Source organism: Phoca vitulina, unplaced genomic scaffold (genome assembly GCF_004348235.1).
Source record: "Phoca vitulina isolate PV1807 unplaced genomic scaffold, GSC_HSeal_1.0 scaffold38, whole genome shotgun sequence".
NCBI lineage: Eukaryota > Metazoa > Chordata > Mammalia > Carnivora > Phocidae > Phoca > Phoca vitulina.
Window position 1 is genome coordinate 4,824,635 of NW_022589741.1, and position 25,893 is coordinate 4,850,527.

The 25,893-nt window shown below is 39.8% G+C and overlaps 1 protein-coding gene across 1 annotated transcript in view; it reads right to left on the minus strand.

Moving 5' to 3' along the window:
* Nucleotides 1-25,893, minus strand: part of CWF19L2 (CWF19 like cell cycle control factor 2) — a 121,376-nt gene that overhangs the window by 22,615 nt on the left and 72,868 nt on the right. The window contains exon 13 of the mRNA XM_032427691.1: nucleotides 163-375. Within this exon, the coding sequence (XP_032283582.1) occupies nucleotides 163-375 (213 nt within the window). The remainder of the gene's footprint in view (nucleotides 1-162; nucleotides 376-25,893) is intronic.

Below are 25,893 nucleotides of genomic sequence, written 5' to 3' on the forward strand. Positions count from 1 at the left end.
CTAAAAAAGATTCTAAGAATCATGGGAAGTTAGAAAAGAAAAATATTTGAAACACAGAATAAGAAAAGCCAGACTGGAATCCTCTAAGCGTCTCAAGAAAGAGGCAAATCTGCACAAAGCACTACATCACTTCCTCAGGGCAATAAATGTTCTATTTCTTACCTTAACACCTATGGCAACAATGAGGTGCTTGGGAAACTGAGAGCTGTCCAAACAATACAGACATCTTTCCATTTGTGCAGCCAGACTCTGGTGCTCGGCAATTGCTTTCCTCCTCTGGTTCTCTTCCTCTTCACCAGAACGTTCTTTCTCAGCTGCTTTGGAGACAAACAGGTCATCGAGAGTGTAATAGTCTCCATCTGTTTTTCCCATAAACTGAAAAACCAAAATAACAGTAGTGGGGAGAAGGCAGTGGTTAATATTTTATTGTACTGTAGCTACTGAAGTCCTATCTGTAAGTTCTACAGTAAAACTTTTAAATTAAAAAAAAAAGAAGAAAAACATGATTAAAAATTTAAGCTTGATTTTCAAGGTCAATCAAACCTCATCAACATCATCATCATCCCAGCTCCAGTTTACCGTGTATCTACCACGTAAAATTTTATGCAGTGTGATTGTTTTATACTTCCCCGCGAGAATGAGACCATTATCGTTTCCATTTACTAGATAAGGAAATTGAACTACGGAGAAGTTAAGAACTTCTTTCATTTTAAAATCAGCATATGCTTCATAGAGAACATAAACATTTTTCAACTCTATCTCCGGGCGGCTTCTCCGCACCTCCCCAAACATCAACTGTAGCCAGGGTGATGCTTTTAAAACACAAATTTTATTTACTTATTTTATTTATGTCCTCAGAGAACTCCACATTGTGAACAGGATCAAGTTCAGGCTCTGTTTTGCCTTCAAAATCATAGAAACAGACAAGCATAATGGTTAAAAGCTGGGACTCTCTATAGAGTCGGAGTGACTGTGGTGAAGTTCTAGCTCCTGTCTGTCTTAGCCTTGGGCAAGTTATTTAAACTCTCCATGCTCCCTGCACACTTCATTTCCTCATCTCACAATGGTTGTAACAATACTATCTACCTAATAGGTTATCTCGCTTAATCCTCACAACACATGCCTGGCACACAGGAAGGACTCACAAAAGTTGAGCCACCATTACTATTACAATCTTCACAATCTGGCACTGGTGACCTTTCTGGTCACATGTGATTACATCCCTAACTTTAGGCGCTGGTCATCATCCTATTTTCAGTCCCCCAAAACACTGCTACCTTCAGGCTTCACAACACACTGCTCTCTGACCAATTCTGCCCCCAGCTGTGCCAATCTACTCCCACTCCTTTTTCAATCTGAGGCTTCGATTTAGTTGTTACCTCCAAAAAAGAACTTTCCTGGATCTTCCAAGATCCACTGGTACTGTACTCCCATCAGTTTCATGATGACCACACTTTATCATAACTTCTCATTAACTGGGTTTTTCTTCCATTAGACTAAGTTCTAAGTACTATTAAGTCTACTAAGTACCAAAAGAGAACTGTCTTTTTTATCATCAAATACAAAGCAATAGCAAGATGCTTGGATTTTATCAGACATATAGAAAGATTTGAAAAGAGCTAGAATGGCTGAATTTATGTCAGAAAAAGTAGAATTCAAAGCAAAGAATATTGAAGGAGATAAAAGGTCATTTCACAATGATAAAAGGGTTACACCATCAAGAGGACATAACAATATTGAAATTTATACACCTAATTACTGAGTTTCAAAATATATGAAGCAAAAACCTGATAGACCTGCAGAAGAAAAACACAAATCCACAAATGGAGCCAGAGATTTAAATACCCCTCTTTCAATAATTGATAGAACAAGGAGAAAATCAATAGGCATATTGAAGACCTGAACAACCTATGAACCAGTTTGAACCCTGACACTGACAGAAAGTCTCTCCAACATCAACAGAATACACATTCTTCTCAAGTGCAGAGAGAACATTTACCAAGAGATGACATTCATGGTCATAACGCAAGTCCTAATAAATTTAAAAGGATTCAGGTAACATAAAGTATATGCACTGAGCACAACGGAATTAAATTAGAAATCCCAGCAGAAACACATATGGAAAATTGCCAAGTATTTGGAAATTAAATAGCCCAGTTCCAAATAACCCATGTATCTATCAAATAAATAAGAAAATCAGAAAGTATTTTGAAGTGCAATAAAATACAGGTGAATCTGTGGGCTGTTGCTAAAGCAGTACTGGGAGGGAGAACGGCAGCACCAAACACCTATATCAGAAAACAAGAAAGGCCTCAAATCAATAATAGCAACACCACCTTAAGAAAGCTAAAAAATAAATAAATAAAATAAAATAGAATGTAAACAAGATTTCTAAAATGTCATTATTGATAGAACCAGGTAAAAATTAGAAACTAGGTATGAATTATTAGTAGTGAGGAGTCTCTCCGAGCACATTAGCTTCCTTGTCTATACTAGAATTTATTTTTTATCTTCTACTTTTTCTCCATATTAATCCTTGCATATATCTCTCTATTCCTACAGGTTCATTTATGTGAACTGCCCTGATTTACAATTATTTTAACTTCAGACCTTGATCTCAACTACAAGATATTACATTTTGAAAAATATCAGAACTAGTCACTAATTATTTTCAGAGTGACCAACCATGTGCTAGGTACTAACAGAAACCTTAAGTACTGTCTCATCCAAACATCCCTACAACATAGGAACTGTCATCCTCACTTGTAAGATTTAAAAAACGAGGCTTAAGAGAGACTAAAAACTTCATCAAAATCACACAGCTAGTAAGAGACAGAAGCAGGAATCCAACACAGGTTATCTGACTGTAAAAATGAAGAGTGTATGACATACAGTGAGCCTCTCTCACTTAAGAAATCCATCTTTAAAAGACAGAAAGGGTATATTTTAAATATAGTCTATGAAGCAGCACAGAGAATGAGAAGAGACCTTAAATTTCACCTAGAATAAATACACCCAACTGAGTGAAGGTACTCATCAGAGAGAACACAGACATCGAGTAGGTCCTTCTCTCTGCTGACGTGTATTAGTAGGAGCAGAATACATACTTCCACATGTACCTGTGCCACATACGATATATTGCTATAAAGCACCGTTATTAAAAACCAGCTCATGGGGCACCTGGGTGGCTCAGTCAATTAAGCGTCTGCCTTCGGCTCAGGTCATGACCCCGAGTCCCACAATGGGCTCCCTGCTCAGCGGAGAGTCTGCTTCTCTCTCTCCCTCTGCCCCTCCCCCTGCTCGTGCTCTCTCTCTCTCTCTCAAATAAATAAATAAAATCTTAAAAAAAAAAAAACCATGTCTTTCTCTGATTGACTTATCATAAGTGATCAGGGAATATGTTCAATTCAAATCAAATCCTTTGTATATGGAAGACAGTACTTCTTCTGTTCTTTAAATCTATGCTCCATGGATGTTGCCAAACTTCTCTGATTTATTCATAGTTTTGAATTAAATAGAGTACAGTCTTGTCTCTTAAATCTGCATAATTCTTCAACACAATACAAAATTGAATTTTCAACATAACTACAATTCCCTCCTATGCCCTCTAATTATTTGAATTTTTCCCATTATCTTCTATTTGGGCTTTGATCCAAAATGCTTTTAATTTATAAATCGTGTACACATCTTCTGTGACCTTCACGCCACCACCTTCCTATACTTGACAACAAAAAATTTTCAATGGACAGAATGTTAACAGAAAGTGGAGAATTGAGTCTACGAAGTGGGAAAGCAAAACATTTGCTGGCGGAAAGGAGGTGAAGAAAGAAAAGAGGGGTATGAAAATAAGACTCTCATCATTTAGACAGACTCCTAAAGAAAGCTGATGGGATGGTATAAGCTGGAGTTCATACATCATATTTTAAAACTCTGAAAATCTCTTTTTCAAACAAGTCAGAAAAATGTGATAAAATAATTATGACATTAAAAAACATCAAAGAAAGGAGCAAAGATCACCAAAAGCAATCTATAGATTCAACACAAAGCCTATCAAAATCCCAATAATGTTTTCTGCAAAAATAGAAAAACCCATCTTAAAATTCATATGGGATGGACCTCAAGGGACTACAAAGAGACAAAATAATCCTGAAAATGAACAAAGGTAGAGGTCTCACACTTCTTGATTTTAACACTTACTGCAAAGCTACAGCAACCAAAACGGTGTAACAGACCAATGGAATAGAAGAGAGAGCCTAGAAATAAGCCCTCTCATATATGCTCAAAATATTCTCATCAAGGGTGCCAAGACCATTGAAAGGGGAAATGACAGTCTCTTAAACAAATGGTGTCGGGAAAACTGGATATTCACACGCCAAAAAAAAAAAAGTTGGACCCTTAATTTATACCATATATAAAAATTAACTCAAAACAGGTCACAGACCTAAACTTAAGAACTAAAACTCTAAAACTCTTGGGAAAAAATCATAGAGGAAAAGCTTCCTAACATTAAATTTGGTAATGATTTCTTGGTTATGACAACAAAAGCACAGGCAACAAAGAAAAAACAGATAAGCTGGACTTGATCAAACTTATAAGAACTGCTGCACCAAGGGACACCGTCAACAGAGTGAAAAGGCAGCACAGAGAATAGGAGGAAATCTTTGCAAATCGTATATCCAAAATATATATCCAAAATATATGAAGAACTTCTACAACTCAACAATAGCAAAAAAACAGAAAAACAAAAACCGAGCAACCTGATCCAAAATTAGGCAAAGGTTCTGAGCAGACATTTCCCCAAGGAAGGTGCACTAATGGCCGATCAGCACAGGAAAATGCAAATCAAAACTACAATGAAGTTACCGCTTGAGGCTCACGAGACGGCTGGAATCCAAGAGTCAGATACTAACAAGTGTTGGCAAGGATGTGGAGAAATCAGAACCTTCACACACTGTTGGTGGGAATGTGAGATGGTACAGTTTCTTTGGAAAACAGTCTGGTAGTTCCTCAAACAAATATAAACTAATAATTAAACAATTAAACATATGGATAACCGTATGACCCGATAATCCCACTTCCACATATATACCTAAGAGAAATGAAAACATATGTCTAACAAAAACTTTACATAAATCTTTATAGCAGCATTATTATTCATAACAGCCAAAAGATAGACACAGTCCAAATGGCCATCGACTGATGAACAGATAGACAGCATGTGTAAAATCTGTCCAACAGAGTATCAGGAGGCTACAAAACAGAAAGGAAGCGCTCCCACCTGCTACAACAGGGACTGTAAAAACATCACGCCACGTGCAAGACACCAGTCACAGAAAATCACAATACTATACATGAAATATCCAAATCCGGGAAATCTGCAGAGACAGAAAATAGATCTGTGGCTGTTCAGGGTGGGGATGGAAGGGAGCTGAAAGGGTTAGTGGGTGACAGCTAAAGGCTACGGGGTTCCTTCGTGAGATGATAAGAATGTTCTAAAATTGACTGTGGCGATGGTTACACATGTCTGTAAATATGCTAAAAACCACTGAATTGTTTACTTTAAATGGGTGAATTGTAGGCCACATGAATCATATCTCAAGAAAGTTGTTAAATAAAAAATTAACATTGCCCAAAGAAAGGTCTGGCCCTTGCCTTCTGCCCTTAGAAGGAAATCTTGAAACCCCTGGAATGTCCTGCCTGTTAAGAGTGGCTCTGTTGACCTGGGGGCCCTGGGTCACACCACAGAGTCTATGCTAACAATGTGATTTATGGTGCAGGCTTGGCCCACACGGCATCAGCTCCACCTCGGGTCATCCTCACAGGCAATAAACCATTTCTATAGGACCAAACCCCAACAAAAACCCTGCACGCTAAAGCTCGGGTGAGCTTCCCTAGTTGGCAATACTCTGAGTATCTTTCACACATCACTGCTGGGAGAAGTGAGTGCTGTCCACCACTCACCGGGAGAGGACAAATGGAAACTTCACGCTTGGAACCTCCTAGGCTCAGTGCCATGCGCCTCTTCCCTTGGCTGACTTTATATCTGTATTTCTGCACTGTAATAAGCCTTAACTGTGAGTGTAACAGCTTTTGGTGAACTCCCCAAGGGTGGCCTTAGGGATCCCTGAACTTGCAGCTGGTGTCAGAAGTGCGGGTAGTCTTGGGGAGTCTAACACTCTGGAGACACAATAACCAAATACAACGTATAAACCCTGGCCAGATCCTAGATCTCAAACAAACAAACAAACAAACAAAAAAACTATAAAAATTTACATGTAGGTCATACATTCACATGTTTAAAGTAAACATATGGTTCTGCGTGGTACATAGGCCCCAGCCACAAGCGCACGGCTGCAGGACCCGGGCTCCACACTGGGATGGCCCAGAAGGACAGCGGTGGAAGGAAATCCTCCTAGTAAGAATTCTGAGCAGTGCACCTGTTGTTCGTTTTGCCTGGAAGGAGAGGCGGCCAGAGCTACAGGTCTAAACTGATTCGTGAACAATGGCTAATGGTTTGGTTGGATGGTCAGGGACTTGGACAGAACACAATCAGAGAATTAGCAGCTAGGAGGTCTGGGGAAGAGATATGTGGACGGATCTCTCCAAACTGATACAGAGCACGAAGACATTTGTGGTGCTGGTGAAACACTTACGGCACTAGCCCTGCTACCTTTGTCCAAATGAGGTTAGGAACAGGGTGGCCAGGTGGGGACAGAAATTATGTGGGGGCTCAGCCACATGATCTTCCACTTATCAAAGCTGATCTGGCTGTAGCCATTGCTGAATACCCAACTGCCAACAAGAGAGACCACACTGAGCCCCTGATACAGCAGCAGTCCTTACGAGGATCAGCCAGCTCTCTGGGGACAGGCTGGGTACACAGACTGCTTCCGTCACGGAAGGAGAAGCACCCTGTTCTGACTGGAATAGACACCTACCCTGGATATGGATGGATTTCCTTCCTTGCATGCAATACTTTTGCCAAAACCACCATCTCTGGACTTCTGTCATCAAGGTATCACACACATTCCTCTGACCAAGGAAGCAATTTCACAGCAAATACAACGTGGCCATGGGTCCGTGCCCATTGAATTCACAGGTCCAGGCCCACTGCACTCATCATGCAATGACGACCACCAGGTAATGGTCCAGCCCCATTTAATTTATCATGCTCCCCATCATCCTGAGGCAGCTAGCTGACCGGAACAGTAAGCTGGCCTTTTCTAGACTTAATGAGAAATGCTGGGTGCCACCCGCTGGGGCTAGGGCAATGTCCTTCAGGATGAACCGTGGGCTCTAAATCAACATCCAAACTGGGACACTCTCTCTCCCACTGGCAGGATTCACAGGTCTAGGAAGCTAGGGGAAAATAGCAGTGACCCATCTCATTATTACTGCGTTTGATACACTAGCAAAGCTTCTGCGTCCCATCCCTGTGACTTTAGGCCCTACTGGTGTACAGGTCTTAGTCCTGAAGGGAGGAATCCTTCTTCCAAGGGACACAACAATGACTCACTGCACTTGACACGGAGACGGCCACCGGACTGCTCTGGCTCCTCAGTCCTTTAACTAAAGCAGAAGGCAAAGAAGGGGGTCCCTACGCTGGCCGGAGCGGCTGATTCTGACTAGGGCACACGGGGCTGCTGCTACCTAACACAGGCAAGGGGACGTGCAACTGGAATGCGGGAGACCTTTTAGGGCACCTCTTAGTATTCTCAAGGCCTAGGACTAAAGTCAGTGATAAACGACAACAACTCCAATTAAGGCAGGACCACTAGTAACCGAAGGTTCGGGTCCACCCCACCAGGCAAGGAACCATGAGCAGCAGCTAGAGTGCTGCTGTGGGCAAAAGGCACATGGAGCGGGCAGCAAGCACAGCAGCTACAAATGCCAGCTAAGGCCACAGAACCAGTTTCACGACAGTTACAATACCTCTGCACTACTTTGATATGAATACGTATGTGAATATACATTTAAATATTAGCCAGAACTGTTTCTTCTCTTTCCCTCTCTCATCTCTTTACCATCTACCATCAACGTTAAAAGTAGCTGTATTCTCTCTGGGGAAAGGGTTAGCATGTTTTTGGTTGTAAGTGGGACAGCTGTGTTATGTTAGAAGCATGACTTCTTTGTTATTTTCTTTGGAAATTAAATATGTTTTAAGGAGACGTGCCAAGGTAAAAACACCCGGGTTGTGGTTACTGTCAATCCGACTACTCTGACAGACATTTACCAGACTTCCCTTTTCTGCGTGTTTCTGGTTAGGGTGGGCGAAGGGAGAAATTCTTACAGGAGACATGAAGTCACGCCATTTTAGAGCCTACACTGTCCACTTTCCTCTTACAGAGCACAGTAGCCGGGTCTGCAACTGCCCCCCCACCCCCCAACCACTCCATCTTCTCTCGGCTTCTCCGAGCTCTGGGTCAGATGTGGGGATTTAGCTCCTGGCCTGGTCCAAAGGACAGCCACACTACCAAGGTCAGAGGCAACAGGAATGGACATGTGTTTCCCGTCCATCCTGAGAGCTCCAGCTCGGTTCCAGCTTGTTCTTGCTCCCCCTCTCTTTACATTGCTTTTCCCTTCCCAAGTGCCTGCCTCTGGACTTAAAGACGCAAACACACAGCCTTAAAAAGACCGCTCACTGAGCTCCCACAACTGCGTAAATTCAATCCCTGTAAGAAGCCTGTGTCTGTGTGCCTTTTATTAGTTCTGTTTCTCTGATTGAAAAGTGACTGATACAGATTTAACCTTCTATAAATAGCAATAACAAGCTGCTTTTGTTCAGAGGCTCTGCTTATACATTTCTTCAAGAATGTTCCAAGAATATTATTTTTTTGAATATTAACCACTGTGCAAAAACAGTATGTAACAGTATATGAAATTCAGACATTTCAAATGTCAAATGTGTAATATGGTGGTTGAAAGTTAATGTAATAATAAAATAAAACTACTCCTTTTCTGCTCAGTCCACTTTCTCTAATGACCAAATCCAACAGTATTATTTTAGTATAGTCCAATCTGAATGTAATCAACCATCTTCCTTCTCTGGTCTTACCCTCTGGCTGCCATGTTATAGAAAAGTCATTAAATTTTGCAATTGGCTTCACTATGAACTCATAAGCTGAACTGGCTCGTCAACAAAATTTTTAAAACCTCCATTTCCCACCGTGACTATTTCAGAAGATCACCATCAAGCCTTGGACACGCCATCAATTTTCCTCTTCACTCTCAGCAGATGACCTCAAAAATCAGACAAGAACTTGCTCATCTTCCTACCACGAAACCTACAAACCCTCCAAGCAAATGCCTGGCCGGTACTTCTTCCGTCCTGCTACACCGGGAGGGCACATGTGCTTCCACATAAACCAGCCCTGCCGTCCACGCACTGGACCCCAAGCCCATTTTACATACTCCGGATAGGCGGGCTCTGCAGTCTGCTTAACCGTAGCACTCGTGGCTTCTTCCTCCCCTCCCTCACATTAGTCTTTTTCTTACCCTTTCCAACAACTCTTCCAAATCAGAATGTAAGTATTTGAGCATGCCAAAGCTTCTTCTCTTTTAAACGTTCCTTTGGAACACCTATCACCTTCCATCAGAGTCAAAGCTAAACCTCTTAAATGAATTGTCAAGGGAAGAAAATAAAGAAGTCAGGATTTTATTAGAGAGTGATTAATGCTTGATAATAATGTGAGCGATGTCACATTATGACTGAGGTTTAGAATACAACCATTAATATAAACTGGTAGAATAAGTTTTTCTGAACACCTAATTTCCAATCAGTTAAGGGTTTTCCATTTAAGTATAAAAACATTTCTTATTGCAGTCATTTTGAAAGGAAATTTCCCAAAGAGTATTATAAATTTTCCTGCCTTTTAAAACATAATATATGGAACTTAATTTAATCTTTTCCTGATAATACAGGACAATTACTGGGACAGTTAATATAATGTATCATAATTCACGAATAGCCCTCTGGAGGGCTGCTTGCTTCTCGGCTAGCTACATCAACCAAGACGTCCATGATTTTTTAGTTATTTCTCTCCATTTTTCCATCTCATTCTTTGCTCTCTATATTAAACTAGCTGTCAGTTCTCATTGCTATGAGCATTTCTTCTAATGGTAGTCTGTTTCCTCACTTCTAATTCGCTGCTTTTATTATACTCCTGGTCTAAAACTGGATAACCAAGAACATTAGAATTATATATAATACAAAAGTGGGACTCCAGAGACACCTTCTCTAGGTAATCAATAAATGGTTGTTAAATTTAGAGTAAAAATAAAAAAAGCTAGCCTATAATCTATAAACATCTAATTAGCATCAAGAGAAGAGACACAAAATGCCTTTTAAAACCAATGACAAATCACAGAAAAAAGGATTCATATGCTTGTCTCATATTCTCTGATAAATGACATCCTAGCTGGAAGAAACTTTCTGAATCCTGTTTTTTCTACTACCAATTACCATTCATACATTGCGTTATTAGGAATCTAAAATAGTCACAATAATTTGTTACAAGAAGAAAATAAGGATCCCGATTCTACACATCTTCAAAATTAATTTAAGGTCATTTAAAACCAAAAGACTAACAAGGAATTATTTTTCAAAGTGAAACTAAAGCTAACTGGTAAAGGCAAAAAAAGAACAAATGATGCATTAAGAAAAACAACATAAGGGCCCCTGGGTGGCTCAGTCTGTTAAGGATCCAGCTTCAGCTCAGGTCATGATCTCAGGGTCCAGGGATTGCAGATCAGCGGGGAGTTGGCTTGAGATTCTCTCCCTCTCCCTCTGCCCCTCCCCCCGCTCGTGCTCTCTCTCGCTCTCTCTCACAAATAAATAAAATTTTTTTTTTTTAAAAAGACAACATAACTGAATGTGATTTCGGTCTTCACCATATATATTCATTCGTCCTATGTGAAGTACCACATTACCTACCTCTTTCACAATTAAAACCCTCTTAGTTCATAAAGAACCAATATTATTATCACCTAGCTTATTGAAAAGAACACTAATCTTGAAGTCTTAACTTTATGAAATGACTAGAAGTACCCTCATGTTTCAGTTATTCATATAACTGTCATGTACATACACAACAAAGTCAACACTCTTTTGATGCACTGCCTACTGATGATGTAATCATCCAGTTTCAGTTGAGAGAAAAATCTCAAATGAAATACATCCTACTATAGCAACTCAGCTGACAAACTCTATTTCTAAAAACTGCTCTCCTGTTAAATCATGTACCACTGCAACACTAGAAGTCAGCAGCTAAACAGATAAGCAGAATGGATCATAGTTTATCTAACAAAGCCTCTTAGAAAAAAAAAAAAAAGACCAAGACTAGAAAAACCAATGGAATTCCATTAAACCACATTAAAATCTGATGAAGTAAAACAATAAATCATTCACTCCCAGATGATTTAAGTCTTTACCTTGATTTCTGACTTGTTGTCTTTATTCCTTAATTCTGAGAATTAAAGCTAACTTATTAGAGATTGAAGTTTTTGTGGGACAAGAATGAGTCACTCTTAAGTGATTGTTTTTTCTTGGAGGAAGAAAATAAACATACACACAAATTATCATGCCCTAAGGAAAGAGAAGAAATCACTCATGCTGTTAAGAAAACCTCATCTTAAACACTGAAAATAAAAGTAGATATTTCTGTTGCCATAAGAAGCATTAGAGATTTGACCTATCAATAACCAAAATCCAGGACAGTTTTTAATTCCACATTCTCTTACTATCTAATAAAAATAAACTTTAATGTTAGCTTTGACAAACAACTGGCAGCATTTTTCATTAAAATATTTCCATGTCTAAAATATCAAGGAACATTTTAATTAAACCTTGTCATCCTTCTTTTGCTATACAGATAATTTAATATTAAACTACTGAGAAGCACAGGAAATGTGCTTTGTTTCACTCTAGTCTGTAAAACACCTTTAAGAAGACTATTCAACAAGGTTTATTCTTTTTTTCTTTTTTACGATATCCACAGTGCATAATTTTTACTTTACTTTTCCAGTGTTTCTACCTACAGCTCTATTAGGTCATGCATTTTATGCCAGGAGGTATAAACATCCTGATCTCTCCCTTAAAGTCTTTGTTGGAAGAGGAACAATGGTAGGAATTACAGGCAGAACTCAAGATTATTCTCCAATATGGCATAGGCTTATGTGTAATTCTAGGTATTTGATATTCAAATTAAGGCATGGATTACAGACATGTTTATTTTTTTAGGAGATGCCATTAAAACTTTGTTATTTTTATTCAGTCAACTTAATAGTTATATTCTCATCATATTATCTTTTAAGCATGTGAGCTTCCAAAAATATCGTCTCTATTTTTGAAATTTAAAAACATATATATTTAATTCTTGATCCTGGGTACTACAAATTAGCGACACATTCCAGGAAACCTGTCCCAGCATTTGACTGTCCTGTGACCACAGCTCTTCCCTGACAGAACCTAAACAACAATTTCTCTGTGGCTCAGTGTTGGGCCCACTACGAGATTTTTTCAGATGTGGTCTCTACCAGAACAAAGTGGAGAAGGTTGATGATAAATAGGCCAGCAATGTTAAGAGATGAAAGACTGTGCTTGTTTTTAAAATAATATTGTTGCAAGATCAAAACAACAGGCATTAATCTCTGAGAACAGAAAATATATGAATTTTCTATGCAACTTAGGATAGTGGTAAAAAAGAGATTTTGGCACTTAATTTCAAGCCTCAAGTATGGTATGTGATTCTAGACAATAAATATTTATTGGATGCTATAATCATGTACTAAAAATTGTAATAGTTAAGATACAAAAGTAAGCAAAAGCAAACATGATCCCAATAACATGGAATAATATGGGAAAGACAGACATTAACTAAAGGAATGTTCAATAAAAAAGTCAAATTAGAGTCGTGACGGCAATCTGAGATCCCAACAGAGGGGCTGACACAATCACAGAGGTGAAAAAGGCTTCCTTGAAAGAATAATGAGAAACATACGAACAGGAAGAGTCAAATGGGCAGAAGGGGGGAAGGTAGCAAAGCAGAGCAAAGGAAACATGGGCCACGAGCAGGAGGCGGGAGAAAGCACAGCACACTGTTGGGACTGGACAGAAGTCAGCAACAGCTGCAACAGAGGAAGCAAAGTGAGAGAGAGCAAGACTTGAGATGAGGCAGGAGAGGCAGAGACCAGACCATACAAGGTCTTGTTAGACCCCGTTAAAGAATCTAACAGCAACCAAAAGCCACCCGAAATGCTTTCACATCGAGGCCAGAGGATCAGACAGACATACACTTGGGAAAAAAATCACTGTGGCTTCCATGAGGTAAAATTTAAAAAGAAATGGAAGAAGATTAGAAGGAATGCCAGCAATCCAGTTAAGAGGCTATTTTCACAGACCCAGTAGAAATGATCGTAGCATCACTGGGACTGCAGAGAAGGAGACTCATTAGGACTGAGGGGAGAACAAGACTGGTAACAGATCTGATGTGGAAAATGAGGGAAGCGGAGGTATTGCTGATGACTCCTCGCTTTCTGACCTAGGCGATAGATAGTGGTACTATGTACTGATAAAGGGGAAAAAATGAACCGGGTTTAGGAGAGGGATATGTGCTCATAAGCAAGCTATGGAGTATCTCTGGAGCATCAGTTTTTGTTTACTAGAAGGGGTTAATAATGCCAATGCTGTCAGATAATTCCAAGCATCACTGAATGCAGAGGGCCTAACACAGAGCAGGTCCTCACAAAATAGTGATTACTGTTATTCCCTCCCAGATTCTCCCAGAGCAGGGCTCTCAACTGGGGACGACCTTCTCACTGGGGGACATGCGGCAATGTCTGGAGACATTTCTGGTTGTCCAAACACGGGGTGGGTGTGGATGCTACTGGAATCTACTAGGTAGAGGTCAGGGATGCTGCTCAACATTCTACAAGAGACAGTCCTCCCACAACAGTTAGCCAACCCAAAATGTCAACAGTGCCAGCGAGGCTGAGAAACCCTGGTCCAGAGGGATCACGATTACATCACTGCAGCAAGAGAAGTTCTTCTGGATTCATTAACGGTAACCACTGTCCACATGAATTGGGAGTTAAATGGGATTATTACTTAGATTCTATTTAATCAAGCAAATAGTTTCCAAAGTCAAGCCTAGAAACTGAAGATGTTAGTGAATTAATCAACTAAATACTAAGTGTATAAAAATGTTAAATGTTTCTAACCATGAAAACTAGTTTGCTTTGCTATTTTGATGTTTTAGAAAAAAAAAACCTAAACTATAAAAAATAGCATCTTATAAAAAAATCAGATACTCAGAAAAATTCCATCAAAACTAAAAACTAAAAGCTTTTTTTAGCAACATGTAAAAACAATGGTTTGCAACAAATCTATTTAATTAGGATTGCATTAGGATGCAGATTATCAACAAGAAACAGACTACAGTCTAATTCTTACAAGGCATTTCAAGTTTTATGACAAATCTGTAATCAAAATTTTGATCAAAACTGCGAAATTACCCTTCAAACTCCAGCCCCTCAGATTCATTGGAAAAAGATAAATTAACTGATGAAATATAAATTTCATATAATTTTAGACTCTATTTAATGGATAAAGTACTGACCCAGTATACCCAAAGGCCAACAATTTGAAGTTAATAGGTCAAAATCTGGGAGGACTGCCTACAGGTATCATAAAATCTCACCATGGTCAAACTAGGACCTGACCACAACGAGATACCACCTCACACCCACTGGGATGGCTGCTACTAAAAAACAAATGAACAACAACAACAAAAAGACAGAAAATAATAGGTGAGAATGTGGAGAAACTGGGGCCCTTGTGCACCGCTGCTGGGAATATAAAATGGTGTAGCCGCTATGGACAACAGTTTGGTGGTTCCTCAGAAAGTCTGACGAAGAGTTAACATATGGTCCAGCAACTCCACATCCAGATATATCCCCGGAAGAACTGAAAGCAGGGACTCAAAAGATACTTGTACACATGTTCATAGCTGCATTACTCACACTAGCCAAAAGGTGGAAACAACCCAGATATGCACCAACAGATGAACAGTTTTTTCTTTTTTCATTTTTTAGAAGGTTTTATTTATTACTTATTTGAGAAAATGAGAGAGCACAAGCAGGGGGAGGGGCGGGGGGGAAGCAGACTTGCCACTATGCGGGGATCGATCCAGGACCCCGGGATCATGACCTGAGGTGAAGGCTGACGCTTAACCGCCTGAGCCACCCAGGCACCCGGAAGAGATTTCCTTTTTAAAGTGGTCTGTACATATAATGGAATTCCATTCCAGCCTTAACAAGGAATGGAATTCTGATACAAGCTACAACATGGACAAACCTTTAAAACATTATGCTAAGCAAAGTAAGCCAGACACAAAAGGAAGAAGAGTGTGTGATTCCAGTTATATGAGGTACCTAGAACAGGCACATGGATAGAGACAGAAACAGAACAGAGGTCACCAGGGGCTGATGGAGACACAGGTGTGGGAAAGGGAGTTAGTCTCACAGGTACAGGGCTTCTGCTTAGGATGATGGAGAAGTTCTGGAAATGGATGGTGGTGATGTGTCTGCAACAGTGTGAATGTATTTAATGTCACTGAATTGTACACCTGAAATGGCTACAGTGTTGAATTTTATGTTATGTATATTTTACTATTAAAAAAAGAAATGGGACTTGAACCAAAGAAAGCCGAATAAATTACTTCTTTGGTGTTCCCACCCAGAAAACAAAACAAAACAGACCAATTTTGTTAAGCAGCATGGACTGGATTCAACCCTACATCTTTCAGAAAAATGCACAAACTATGTACGTCAAAATTTATTCAGTTACATACCAAAACAAAATATCACTTCTATCATTTCATGATGCCCAAATTCCAAATTTTCTGTAGAGGATGTCACAGGACGATATACATCATTTCACACTCCTGGATTAGCCTTGTGCAAAGCAACTTTCACCCCATATCAATTAAAGTCTAAGAGGATGGAAGCAGCTACCCCAGCACAAAACAACAGGTCCTGCGATGAGGCGGCCATCCAGACATTCCTCACCTTCTTCTGATCAGGCCTTTAACAAAGCTGTCACCTAGTTCTCAAGATTCATTATTACTATTACAGCTTACTGAACATCTTTTAAGAAGGATTTTAAGTTCTACTGTATATTATGGAAATATGTACTTTATATTTTAAGACCACCTCCATCCAAAAAGGTATCAAGCCTGCAATGTCACAAATTCAGAAAAAAATAAAATTATCAATAGAAACACAAGCATCTTCTATTAGACAATAAAATCATTTTGTTTTCTTACAATATAAGGTAAAACCCTAATTACTGAGTCTGTCTCTGTTCTCTTCTCGTGTACCTTCCATTTCCTTCCCCTCCAGTCCATTTTTAATACACTATCAGAATAAAAAGGATAAAATTACTGCCCACGGTGCTAACAAAATTAATGAGGAAAGATGTACAGAGATCTCATGAAGATGTGCCTAAGTTTATGTTGCCAAGGAAACACTGACGTCTTAGATTTTAAATGGAAAAGTTTATATTTAAAGAATGTTGGAGTCAATAGGATGTATTTTAAGAAAGAGCAAAGCACACACCACTTATTCACAAATGCCAATAAATGACACATGGAAACTGTACAAAGACAATTAAAGTTAGGCAACAACCAACAACTATCCACTAACTGGAGTCATTGAAAGGCCATACTGTTTCGTGAAAAAGAGCCGGACTGGGAGCTGGACACCGAGACTTGCGGTGCTAACCACCTGCGACTCATCGGCTTGCAAAGTCGGACAAGTCGCTAAGGCCGGCGACGGACAAGTCGCTGAGGCCTGCGACGGCGATTTAACTCTCTTAGCGTCCTAGGTGCCTCTTCAGTAACACGTGAAAGGATAGCAAGATTAGGAAAGTCCCTCCCCAGAATCACATACCCTTTAGTTCTATGATTTTGAAGGAAGAAACTTCCAAAAAGGAAGTTACTACGTACCTACTGTCTTCTAATACACGATAATAAATACGCTACCATCCATACTCTATATACACAGTACAACAGATGCACATGCCCTTTGTCAGAATTTGTGATTGTTCCTTTTTTTTCATTAATTATGTAGTAAATACTCAGGAAACTAAAAAACACAGAAAGCATTAAAAAAAAACCCTAACAACCATAAATGCCCTATCTAAACACAAAAACGTAATCGAGTTTATAACTGGCTCAAGATACCTTTCTTAATCTGGTTATAAGAAAGAGATACTCCTAAAGATCTAGTGGTAAATTACAAAAGAGAGTGAACATAATCTGAATTTCAGAATTATAAAAAAAGGATGGACAGTAAAAAAACAAATAAATATGCAATAGGGTAGGACTGAATACTGACCAGAAGTAGTATCAAAATTGCTGTCCAACCTGAAATACTTTCTGTCTTCCCAATTTAGGTTATGACACCCTGGTATTTCTTTCAAAAGACTTTCCACTTGTGTTTCACAGTAATTTACACATCTATAACTACTAAATTCATGTCTCATAATGATTTATTGAATGCTGCTTTTTCCTCACTAGCCTATGAGCTCCCTAAAGGCAAGAATAGTTTCTTCCTAATGTGCAGTGCATCCCCAATGGACACACCACACAATGAATGCCATCAATTAGTATCTGTAGATGAATAAGCAAACAAACAGGATCTTGACCTATACCAACCATTCCTGAAGGGTTACTTCTCCCAGGGCCTTTAAAGATCCATTTTCAGGATAACTACTAAGTATGGAAAGTACCCAAATTCAAAGAGTGTTGCCATGAAAATATGTATCATTTAGAGATCCTAGATCAGTGACTGACAAACCATGGCCCGTAAGCCAAATCAGGCCAGCCACTTGTTTTTATAAATAAAGTTTTGCTGGAACAGAACTGTATCATTCATTTCTGTATTGCCTACAGCTGCTTCCTGGGCTGGGACAGCAGAGCTGGGAGTTATAACAGAAAGATGAAAATATTTACTATCTGGTCCTATACAGAAAAAAAACTGGCCAATCTCTACTAATGCCTTTCAACTAATAAAAGAAACACATGAGCTTTTGTGTCTCTTGATGAAAAGAAGGGTAGTTCTATTTTTAATTTTTTGAGGATTCTCCATACTGATTTCCACAGTGGCTGCACCAATTCACATTCCCACCCACAGTGCACCCGGGCTCCTTTCTCTCCACATCCTCACCAACATTCATTTTCTCCTCTTTTCTTTTCTTTTTTTCTTAATTTTTTATTTAAATTCCACTTAGTTAACATACAGTATAATATTAGTTTCAGGTTAGGATTTAGTGATTCATCACTTACATACAACACCCAGGACCCATCACGACCTGTATCTCTTCTCTTTTCAATAACAGCCATTCCAACAGGTGTAAGATGGTATCTCATTGTGGTTTTGATTTGCATTTTCCTGATGATGAGTGATGCTGAACATCTTTTCGTGTACCTCTCAGATATTTAAATGTTGTCTTTAGAAAAATTTTGTCTATTCAAGTCCTCTGTCCATTTTAAATTGTATTGTTTGGTTTTTGCCCACTGAGTTGTATGAGCTTATATTTTGGGTATCAATCCTTATCAGAGAAAAGGTTTGCAAATACTATCTCCCATTCTATAGGCTGCCTTTTCATTTCGTTGTTCCTTTTGCTCTGCAGAAGCTTTTCAGCTTTTTAGTTTGATGTAGTTCCATTTGATTTGTTGTTGCTTGTGCTGTTGGTTTGTCACATCTGAAAAAATCACTGCCAAGACCTATGTCAAGGAGCTTCCCCCCCCCCTTTTTTTTAATGGTTTGAGTCTTAACATTTAAGTCCTTAATCCATTTCAAGTTAATTTTTGTGAAAAGTGCAAAAGAGACGTCCAATTTCATTCTTTTGCATGTTGACATCAGTTTTCTTAGCACCATTTGTTGAAGAGAATATCCTTTCCCCACTGAGTATTCTTGGCTCCTTTGTCAAATACAAGTTGACCATATCACGGGAGAGTTTATTTCTAGGCTCTCAATTCTGTTCCATTGGTCTGTGTCTCTTTTTACGTCAGTGCCATACTGTTTTAATTACTATTGCTTTTAATATAGTTTGAAATCAGGGAATGCCTCCAACTTTCTACTTTCTCAAAATTGCTTTGGCTACTTGGGGTCTTCTATGGCTGCATACAAATCTTAGATTGTTTTTACAAGTCCTATGGAAAATGGCAATGGACTTTTGATAGAGGGTACACTAAATCTATAGATGGTTTTGGGCAGTATGGAAAATTTAACATTAACCACTCCAATCCACGCACATGGGTTATCTTTCTATTTATTTCTGTCTTCAATTTCTTCCATCAGTGTCTTATAGTTTTCACTGCACAGATCTTTTACCTCCTTGGTTAAATTTATTCCCAAGTATATTGCTCTTCATGCTACTGTAAACAAAACGGTTTTATTCCTTTTTCAGATAGTTCATTGTTAGTTTATACAAATGCAACTGACTTTTGTATGCTGATGCTGTATCCTGAAATTTTACTGAATTGTTTATTAGTTATAACAGTTTTTTGGAGTCCTTTGGATTTTTTAAATACATGATCACATCATCAGTGGAGAAAACTTTAATTCCTCCTCTTCTCTTTGGATGCCTTTTACTTCTTTTCCTTGCCTAACTATTCTGGCTAGGACTGCCATTACCATGTCAAACAGAAGTGCTGAGCTTGAGCACCCTTGTCTTATTCCTGATCTTGGAAAATTTCCCACTTTTCACTGTTAAGTACGATGCTGGCTGTGGGTTTCTCATATATGATCTTTATTAGGTGGAGGTATGTTCCTTCTATACCCAATTTCTCGAGAGTTTTTATGATGAAAGAATGCTGAAATCTGTAAAATGCTTTTTGTGATAGTTCGCTATTAGTGTATAAAAACGCAACTGATTTTGTATGTTGATTTTATATTCTAAAACTTTATTGATTTTGTTGATTAGTGTAACACATTTTTGGTAGAATCTTTGGGGTTTTCTCTATATAATATCATGTCATCTGCAAATACAGACAATTTTACTTCTTCCTTTTCTTTCTGGTCCTGGACTTTCCTTTGCTGGGAGGTTTTTGATTGCTGAATCAATCTCCTTACTTATTACTGACCTGTTCAGATTTTCTGTTTCTTCAGGATTCAGACAAGGCAGGTTGCTTGTTTCTAGGAATTTATCCATATCATCTAGGTCGTCCAATTTGCTGGTATATAACTGTTTATAGCAGTATTTATCATCTGCTATATTTCTGTGGTATCAGCTGAAATGTCTCCTCTTTCATTTATAATTTTATTTGAGTCTTCTCTCTTTTTTCTTGGTAAATCTAGCTAACAGTTTATCAATTTGTTTATCTTTTCAAAAAACCCAACTCTTAGTTTCCTTGATTTTTGTGTTTCTATTCTCTATTTCATTTATTTCTGCTCTGATCTCTGTTATCTCCTTCCTTTCTTCTTTTAGTTCCTTGAGGTGTAAAAGCTAAGTTGTTTATTTCCGATATTTATTTTTTCTAACTATAGATGTTTAGCACTATAAACTCCCTTCTTAGCACTTTTTGCTGCATCCCGTAAGTTGTGGTATGTTCTGTTTAGACGATCACTTGTTTCAATGTATTTTTTTATTTCCCTTTTGATATCTCTTTGACCCATGCCTTGTTCAGGAGTGCTATGGTTCATTTTCACATATTTGTGAATTTTCTAGTTTTCCTCTTGTTACTGATTTCTAGTTTAACAGCACTGTGGTCTCAAAAGGTATTTGGCATGATTTCCGTATTTTTCAATTTGGTAAGACTAAATTTTTGTGATTGAACAACATATGCTCCATCCTGGAAAGCGCTCCATGTGTGCTTGAGAAGAACACATATTCTGTTGCTGTTGGACGAAACATTCTGTATATGTCAGTGTGGTCCATTTAGTCTAAAGTGTACTTCAAGTCCAGTAAGTTTTCTTATTGCTTTTTTTGTCTGGATGATCTGTTCACTGACGAAAGTGAGGTACTGAATGGAGTCCTGTAGTATTAGTGTACTGCTGTCTATCACTCTCTTCAGATGTGTTTTATTTGCTTGACATATTCAGGTGCTCTGACATTGGGTGCATGTATATTTACAATTATTATTTCCTCTTGATGAGTTGACTCCTTTATCATTAGATAATGACCTTTCTTGTCTCTAGTTACAGTTTTTGACTTCAAGTCTATTTTGTCTGATGTAAGTGTAGCTACCCCTGCTTCTTTCAGTTCCCATTTGCATGGAATATTTTTTCCCATACCTTCACTTTGAACCTATCTGTGTTGGGCAGCATATAGTTGGGTCTGGTTCCTTATCCATTCAGCCACTCTATGACTTCTTATGGGAGCATCTAACCTATTACATTTATAGTAATTGATGGGTAAGAGCTTAGTATGATCACCTTGTGAATGGGTTTTGGGTGTTTGGCAGTTCCTTTTTCCTTTCTTCTGCTCTTGCTCTCTCCCTTTGTGAATGGCTGATTTTCCACAGTGGAATACTTTGGTTCACTTCATCTTTTCCAGTACAGGCTTCGGTTCATGGTTACTCACAGACTTACTGGAAACATCTTATAGGTGTAAGTCCATTTTAAACTGATAACAACTTCTATCTCAAAGAAAAACTCTACCCTTTTATTCCCACAACCCCCATAGTTTGTTTTTGATGTCACACTTTACTTTTTATATTGTGTATCTACTGACAAATTATTGTAGCTATCGCTATTTTTAACACTTTTGTCCTTCAACTTTTACACTAGAGTTAAGTGGTTAACACACCACCAAATGACAGTAGTAAAGTATTCTGAATCTGACTATATTCTTATCTTTCCTACTCTGTTGGAAATTTTCCTATGTTTTCATGTCACTAATTAGCAGCCTTTCCTATAAGCAGGTCTAGTGGTGACAAACTCCCTCAGGTTTTATTTGTTTAGGAAACTTTATCTTGCCATCATTTCTGAAGGACAACTTTACTGGGTAAAATATTCTTGGTTGGCAGTTTCTTCCTTTCAGTACTTTTAACTTATCATCCCATTCTCTCCTGACCTGAAAGGTCTCTGCTGAGAATCTTTTTCTCTTTTTTGCTTTTAAAAATCTTTTTTTTCCTTCAATTTAGGTTTTATTATATTGCATCTTGGCAAAGATCATTTTCGATTGAAATTTTGGGGTGACCTATTAGCTTCACAAACTTAGATGTCCAAATCTCTCCCCAGGTTTGGGAAGTTCTCAGTCATTATCTCTTTAAATAAGCTTTCTCTCCCTTACTATTTCTGTCTTCTCCTTTGGGACTCTAATGATGCACAGATTATTTTTGTTAATGGTGTCCCATAAGACCCATAGGCTCTCTTCCTTCCTTCTCAATCTTTTTCTTTTTGCTTCTCTGACTGGATGATTTCAAATGATTTTTCTTTGAGCTCATGGATTCTTCCTTCTGTTTGGTCTAGTCTGCTGGTGAAGCTCTTTATTGAATTTTTTAGTTCACTCATTGTAGTCTTCAGCTACAAACTGCGGCTTGATTTATTTTTGTGTTCTGTTTCTTTGTGGAACTTCCTATTTTTTCCTGTATTGTTTTCCTGATATCATTAAATTACTTATCAGAGTTCTCTGAGCATCTTTAAGGTAATTATTTTGAATTCTTCATCAGGTAATACCTGTATCTTCTTTTCTTTGGGGCTGGTTACTAGATAGTTATCTATTCCTTTGTTGGAGTCATGTTGCCCTCATTATTTATGATCCCTGTAACCTTGTGTAGATGTCTGTGCATTTGAAGAAGCTGTCCCCTCTTCCAGACTTCATGGACTCCAGTAAGAGAAAATGTCCACCTGCACATGGGGGCATGCTGGAGCATGCAGTGATCTCGGGTCTACAGGTGCAGGGTGCCAAGTGTGAGGGTATGGGGTGGCAACGAGTCTGAGGGAGTGCAGTGGCTCATTGGCTCTAGTCACTAGGATCCACGGCGTCAACAACTGTGTGATCCCTGGCAGGTGCTGGGGGTCCACAGAGGCTGCAAGGGCTGTTGGGGTCCTCAGCAGCAGATGAGGGCGAGGGGCTAGAAAAGAAGTCACCGGAGCGACTTGTGGGGGCCAGCTGCAGGTGCCTGTGTCATGGCTGCAATCCTACATGTAGTGATGGGGGCAGGGCAGACAGCAAGGGCTGGGCTTAACTACAGGTGCATGGCTCTTGGCAGCTGGGTCCTGCCGTGGGTGCCTGGCAGCAGATGCCAGTGATGGGGGCTGAGGAGGATGTGTGCCAGTGCACAGCTGGTGGGGCCAGCTGCAGGGGAGCAGAGTGATACAGGGCTGTGACAGAAGGCAGTGGCCGATCCAGGCCCAGAAGCAACTGCAGGGACCCAGGCCATAGTCACACTCTCCTATAGTGACAGTGTCTCCTGAGCATGGGCACGGCAGTGGAGGCTCGTGACGGGTGCCAGGTTGGCCGTGGGCAAGTACGCACCTAAAGGGGTTAACCGCCAACATGCACTTGGTGGTAGGCGTCAGCCACAGGGGTCTAAGCTCCAGCTTTTACTCACACAGCTGCAGAGGCCTGGGCGAGCTGCTGGTGCAGTTCCCAGGCTCCGAGGGGAGTTGACTGGGGGGTGGGGCAGGGAGCAGGAAGGGACTGAGACAGCTGAATGTGACTATCCGTGGAGTTAAAGCTGGTAAAACCTGCAAGCTTTCTGCAGCAGCTGTGCTGACCATTTGCTGCTCTCTTCAGTGGTAAACGCTGCTGGTCTGTCTGCAGAGCAGACCACTGGGAACCATGATCACTCCACAGCGTGGCTGTTACTGGTGGCCCCTACTTTTCTTCCTGGTTACTAGCTGTCTCTACATCTCAGCTTTGCTGGTCTCTGGGTGCAATGAAACTGAAGTAGGACCTTCATGTGGGGCCACGAAATGCGAGGGAAGCTGCCCATGTGCCCTGCACTTCTCCTCCCTGCAAGAGGAACTCTTTCTGGCTGGGAAGCTGAGCAATGCCAGCTTGGGGACAGGAGAATCCAAAAACAAAGCTGTCCTCTTTCCCTTTGTGAGCAGTCATTCTCAAGGTTTGTTTTGTTCCACTATGCTTTGAAGTTTCTTAAGTAGACTCTAGAGCTCTCTTTAGTCATGGTTAGCTACCTAATTGTTGTTTCCCGTGAAGGGATGAAGGCTGAGGTCTGTTACTCTGCCATTTTGGTGACATCCCACTGGTAAATTTTTATAATATCTATTATAATGTTCTACCTTGGTAAACCTGAATTTTAAAAAACTCAAAGATTTTCAATGTTCAGGGATCACAAGCTTTGCCAAATCAGTTAATACTAAAAACAACCCTATACAATACAAATATTACTGAAAGATCTTACAATACACAGACCAAAAGAAAAACATAAGCAAGCTTCACCATCTGCACCCTTAAAGCAATAAATCATGGTGGTGAAATATGAAAAATACAAAATGTCATGATCACTGTATCACGATTCAATAAAACTCAGTCTCTATCCAAACACAGTAGAAGAAAAATACACAAACACCCTGACATGTGTAATTTTAAATTTATAACCGTAAACCTCAAATGGACCTTCAGTGCTGCCTGAAAGTCCTACTTTATTTCACTCACTGGCTCTCTCAAAAACCATTCCACACCTTCTTCTCAAACCTCTAACACCCCTTCTTCACCATCACTCTAGCAGATAACCCTAGTCTTTCCACTAAACAAAGAGAAGCAAAAAGAAGAGAACTGGTTCATGTGTCTACCCCCACGCTTACAAACCTCCTCACCTCTTCAAGACTCTCCTCCTGCCATGATGACGGGTGGCACCCAGCTTCTCTGAAGGCCAGCCCCTCCCGGGCTGTCCTCACACTCACTCTTGAACCCATGATAATCACGCTTTCCTCCCTACCAGACCGAGGAAACCACACCTAAGAGAGTCACCAGAAATCTCCACAATGCCAAATCTAACGTCACTTGTCCATCTTCAGAGATCGTATGTAGCCTCTCAAAAGCCACTGGCACTTCCTGCTTCTCTCGCTTCTGACCCTCCACACCCTCGGTCTTCCTGCTGCCTCACCGGCTGCACTTCCTCGGCCTCAGCTGTCGAACCCTTTCCGTCCCCTTCCAGACAGTGCTCAAGAGCTCAGTCTTCAGACCCACATCATTAATAATTTTTTAAGTCCTACGGCTTTAAATACATTTATTTTTTAAAGATTTTTTGTTTATTCATTTGAGAGAGAGAGAGAGCACAAGCAGGGGGACGGGGAGAGGGAGAAGCAGGCTTCCCGCTGAGCAGGGAGCCTGACGCAGGGCTCCATCCCCGGACCCTGGGATCATGACCTGAGCCGAGGGCAGACGCTTAACCGACTGAGCCACCCAGGCGCCCCTAAATACATTTAAATGTTAACAGCATCCAAATCTATATGACAGAGCCAACATCCACCAGAGCCTGATGACAGTCACTCCATGCCACCATGTGAATGTTTAACAGGCATTTCATATTTCACACGTCCGTAACAGTATTCTTGATCTCCAACCCCCAGTGAAATCTGTTCCCTGCAAGGTTTTCTATTTCAATCAATAACATCAGAATTGCCCCAAATCCTACCACTTCTCAGCAGTTTCCCACCCTAATCCAAGGCTCTATATGAATTAATGCAATACCCTCCTAAAGTGATCTCCCTATTTCCACTCCTGCCTCCCTACATTACCTTCTCAAAAGAGCTGCCAGAAAAATCCTTTCTAAAATAAACCAGCAGGTTCCAATCTGGCATTTAAAGAGCTGAGAAGTTGCTACTCTGTCCCAACAAGTACAAAGCAGAACAGCATGAAAAATCAACAACTCCTCTTAGATCTCTCAGGAAAGGGATGACCCCAAAATCAGGGAGACA